This window comes from Bidens hawaiensis, unplaced genomic scaffold (genome assembly GCF_021521415.1).
Source record: "Bidens hawaiensis isolate Kalapana, Puna unplaced genomic scaffold, B.hawaiensis_p1.1 tig00008125_1, whole genome shotgun sequence".
NCBI lineage: Eukaryota > Viridiplantae > Streptophyta > Magnoliopsida > Asterales > Asteraceae > Bidens > Bidens hawaiensis.
Window position 1 is genome coordinate 679705 of NW_027491578.1, and position 5024 is coordinate 684728.

The 5024-nt window shown below is 37.1% G+C and overlaps 1 protein-coding gene across 1 annotated transcript; it reads right to left on the bottom strand.

Annotated features, from left to right (window-relative positions):
- Positions 1–814: 814 nt before the first annotated feature.
- On the bottom strand, positions 815–4429 carry LOC143637109 (mannose-6-phosphate isomerase 1-like). The gene is made up of 5 exons (XM_077104560.1): positions 4046–4429; positions 2514–2681; positions 2245–2442; positions 1904–2170; positions 815–1321 (listed from the first exon to the last, which is right to left on the bottom strand). The coding sequence occupies exons 1-5, from the start codon at positions 4346–4348 to the stop codon at positions 938–940; spliced, it is 1320 nt and encodes a 439-aa protein (XP_076960675.1). The 5' UTR covers positions 4349–4429; the 3' UTR covers positions 815–937.
- Between the last annotated feature and the right edge of the window lie 595 nt (positions 4430–5024).

Sequence of the window (5024 nt, forward strand, 5' to 3'; positions counted from 1 at the left end):
GGTTTTCACTCGTACCTTCATAAAAAGGTACACATATACTTCTCCATGTTTAGACTAAAAAAGTAATTAGTTGGCTAGTTTAAATTTAAAAAATAAAATAAAACAAAGTACAAAATTTTGAAAATGCATGGGTGACGAAAAATATGTCGCGCTCTATATACAATATCAATCTTTTTCAAGAACATACTGGCCCAAATAGTTGGTGGATTTACAATTATTTTTCTAGAAACTACAAAGCACATCACATGTAAACCCATAAATCCATAATGACCCAAACTCGTGCAAAAATTATAAACAAAACATTCAACAATATTAATAAAGATTTTAAGCATTTTTTTGGTTTTTTAGTTGTAGTCAATACTTCATCATTTAAATAAGTCACTATTCAGGTTAGATGAGGTGTCTGAAAATACAAAATCCGATTTGTAGCGGTTAAACTAGAGCTTGATTCATTTGAAGTCGATAACTTATACGCAACATATTCATCAATCTTTACGCACATGTTAATAATTTTATAGGACCTCATATTCAAGGACGTATTCTTATGCACATTTGAACAATTTACATTTGTAAATTGAATTATCTTTGGCGATAATGGTTTTAACATATAAAGAAAACATCATGTATTGTATCGGTCAAGTGTTATATGTTCTGCTCTCTACTTGATACATTAGAAGTCTTCTTTATCGGCTTAATTCGTTCAATTCGATTCTTTTCATAGGGGTTGAACCATCCAAAATCCAATTGGCTGAGAATTAAGCAAAACACAAACAAGTTCCACTTATATTTCTACAACAGGATAACATCAGTACAATAAAAACATGTTTGTATGTGTTACTTTACGTTTATTGCTACAAAAATTACATAACATAGACAATATAAATACATGTAAACAATAAATTACATGTCATGACAATGACATCATATAAACACCATCTTATGTTTTCAAAAACATTAAATGGTTAACTCCAGCCCTGTACAACCGCAACTCGGACTCTGTACTCACATGAACCTCCGTGTTTGCAGGTGCAAATAACACATCTCCCCCACGAACCAAATCCCCAGACAACAACGATGATGATGATGAAGACGGTGACAACAGTGGTGATGATGACGATGATGGAGCCGATGATGACGACGTTGTGTACATGAAACCCTGTCCTGAAAGTACTAAAAAAATTGCTGGACCAGGTACTGCAGGGAAAACAACGGATCCACCTTGGTCCAACACGCACTGTTCAACCTCAAATTCCTCGAAAGGCGGGTTGTATCGCTTGGTATACTCGTTTACTGAGACACCTTTCAATATTTCAGGTGCACCCTGAGATGTAATAAACATAATTAGATCAACAGTCATATGATTAAATAATAAAGATTAAAATAAGAGTAAACTGCGGTTTTCGTCCATGTGGTTTGTACTTTGTCCAAATCTGCAGTTTTAGTCCAATAGTTTCAAATTTGCAATTTTCGTCCATTTGGTTTCATTTCACTTGCAATTAAACCTGAATTCATTAACCCCGTTAACTCTGGTCGTTGGACCCATCAGCGTGCCCCTCACATGAGGGCATCTTCGTCCTTTTTCTCCCCAAATAAACCCCAGTCTAAATTCGCAAGCCCCCCTTACATGAGGGGCTGGGGTGTATTTGGGAAAAAAAGGACAAAACTGCCCCTCACGTGAGAGGCATGCTGATGGGTTTAACGACCAGACTTAACGGGTTAATGAATCCGGGTTTAATTGCAAGTGAAATGAAACCACAGAGACGAAAATCGCAAATTTGAAACTATTGGACTAAAACCGCAGATTTGAACAAACCATGGGGACGAAAACCGCAGATTTGAACAAACCATGGGGACGAAGACCGCAGTTCACTCTTAAAGTAATAATAATCAAGTGTAAAGTGACCTGCTTAAATGTGAGCATTGAGCAAAGAATTTTGACATCGCGGTGTTTTGGTGTGAGTCCAGCACGCACAACATTATCTGAAGTAGCCATACACTCGACACATTCACCATCCAAATATGCATGAGGCTCGTTTGGTGATATATACAAAGCTTCACCCGGGTTCAACTTCACATGATTAAAGAAGAAGGATGCTAAGACCCCGATATCTTGCGGGTGCTCATTTTCAAGTTTCAATGCGAGTTCTTCTTTGCTAGTTAACTGCCTTGTCTAATAAGTCATCAAAAGAACACCATTAACTTATGCACATTATAACTACTAACTAATCATGATTATATTTGTACCTTCTTTTCCATGTTTAACCGAGTGGTCAATTTGGTCACAGCTGCAGAAACCACCTTGCTTTCGGCTGACATGAGTTTAACGAAAATGGACTGAAGAAATTGTGTTTGTTTTTCCTCCCCGTCTTCCGCATTGACCGGTAAAACTTGGTCAACAACTTCCATGATCTCTGGAACGCTTTCAAGCACAGCTTCAAGCTCCTAAAATCAATCACAAGTCTGTCAGGGCTTTATTATTTAATATATTATCAAAGTTCAAAAATCACGTTTACCTTGAAGGTAATAAAACCACATAAAGCCTCAAACTCGGTTAGTGCCAAAACCATTTCAGGTTTATGATTTGCATCTTTATACACATTCGGCTTCAACGTATGAAGAAACCCTGCCAGTTCCTTATCGGGATGAGCCTGTATCGACAACGCCCGGGAAATCGAAAGAACCTGATTCATGTGCACTTGTAGTATTACATTAGTGATAGCATAAACACAACCATAACATCCAAATTAGCAATTGAATTAGCTCATAAAAATTTCAAAATCAAACACATAAAATTTCGGAAGTGATGTGTGATCATAGTTCTTCACAGTTAAAGTTAACCTATTTGCCGATCAATAGTAACACCAATTAAATCAGTACCAGTAACCAGTGTTGTAAAATTCGGGATTAATCAGCGTTAATCGCTAGTCAGTGAGTTATTATTTTTCCGCTAATCGGTGACATTAATCAGTACTCGGTCCTAGTTCAATTGCTTATGTTTGAACTATCCTATGTGAACTTTGAAGTACTTAAGTGAACCTTTATGTTTTTTTTTTCAAAATTCCAATCTAATTAATTGTCAATTGATACCCTACTGGCTGACGAGCGCCTAGCGACTTCTACAACTAGGGCTGTCACTTTTACCCGAAACCCAACCCGAGAAAACTTGAACCCGAACCAAATAAATTCGGGTTGGTTCTTGGGTCCGATCTCTAGGTTTTGGATCAACCCGAAAAAACTTTTAGATTTAAAACCATATATATTTTTAGGTATTATAGGCTAAGCCTTAACCGTTGATGTTATAAAAATTTAGTCCAAATCGATTGTTCTCATTCCACCTACTATGAATCAATTCTTTATTGTTTATTAATGTTTCAATTTACGACTAAAAACAACTATAACTAATCAGGGGTCAAGGCATCCTGAGACGATTATGTCAGTCTTGTTTATTATGGTTGAAGTTTGTTAAACTTACTCTTTTCAGGGTGTTTTATCTGTTTATTTTTGTTTTGTTATTGGTTTGCACCTTGCTTGCGGTGCGCACACATAATGTATATATGTGTGAGCCCTCGGGTGGGCAAAAGTGAAATTGCACTAATTTTGACGTTATCTTACTAATCTCGTGAAAATAACGTTAAAAGTGGCAGAATGTTAATCAGACATCATGTGGTGCCGTTAATAGCCGAAAGACAAGGGTACATGCACCGATTAGCCGGTGTCCCAATGATTGAGTGCTATATGCCTTATGTCCAAGGCTTGATGCAAAACTACTATCGAGCCGGGGGTCTCACCGGAAGCAGCATTTCTATCCTCATGGGGTAGAGGTAAGGCTGTCTACATCTTACCCTCCTTAGACCCTACGGTAGCTTTGCTATTGGGGAGATATACTGAGTACGATGATGATGAATTTAGTAATGTAGTTTTTTTTCCTAAGATCCTCGAAACCCGATTAACCCAAACAATCTCCTAACGAAAGATCAAAACCCAAATTAGCTAAAAACCAACACACCCAGATCATAAAACTGGAACTGGTAGCAATAATAATTACCTTAAACATGAACGGAAGATCAAGACCCCACTTACGAACAACAACATCACCCAACACCTCAGGGTTATTCAAAACCCATGATTTCAAACTCACATTCCCGATCCCCTTTATATACGAGGGACCAGAGGCATGAGTGCCCATCCAAAGCTCAGCGTAATGTGTGTTCTCATCAATTTCACAATCACAGTTGGCTGAATACGTCGTGGCAACCAGTGAATTGTTTCCAGGTATTCCCCAATCGTAGGTTTGGACCGAGCATTTGAGCCTCACGAGATCGTCAATCTCGTTGATCTCCATCACCATTACACGATGGAGATGTACGGACACGAAACTGTTGTTGGAATGTGATTGGAAAATAGTATGGTGTTGGTCGTCGGCAACGGTGTCGGTGAATATGCAAGAAGCAATGTTTTGTAATAACTAATAAGCAAGGAGTTACAGGAAGCACCCTTTAAGTTTATAGAAATTTTAAATTGGTTTCGTGTTTATTGATTGGGACTGATTACTTGAATGGTCAACTGACTTAACTCCGATGTTGAATGGGAATGTGAAAAAATGTAGTGAAGAAAGGAACAATGGCTTAGAAATTAATCAACATAGAATTTGGTTATTTTGAACGATTAAACCAGTCTCTCCGGGTAACCAAATGGTAAAATGCGATTCTAAACACATGCATTTATCTGTTGTTACAGTGAAAATTCATTGTTTGAAGGCACGATAAGATAAGACTTGGTTGAGATCTGATTGAAACTTGAGACCTTTAAATTTTTTTCCGTTAGTTAGTTCATAATGTTTCTTAGATTTATTTATTATTTATACATCTTAGTTCAATAAGAGCATTCACAACATGTACTCTTATATGAGTGGGTTTTTTATATTATATATTTATATAGGGTGGCTGTAACTTGTAAGTGGTTGTGAGATGAGAAAGAAAATGTTGTTGTCAATGAGCAAATTTAGAAAGTTTCTGAATAAGGTT

Bases quoted from the DNA above. Each gene is read 5' to 3' on its own strand.
- LOC143637109 (XM_077104560.1), bottom strand. From the start codon at position 4,348: ATGGTGATGGAGATCAACGAGATTGACGATCTCGTGAGGCTCAAATGC. The intron at 2,171-2,244 runs GTACAAATATAA...ATGACTTATTAG, and splicing joins GGTTAAACATGGAAAAGAAG to ACAAGGCAGTTAACTAGCAA. The intron at 1,322-1,903 runs GTCACTTTACAC...ATTACATCTCAG, and splicing joins CAATGCTCACATTTAAGCAG to GGTGCACCTGAAATATTGAA.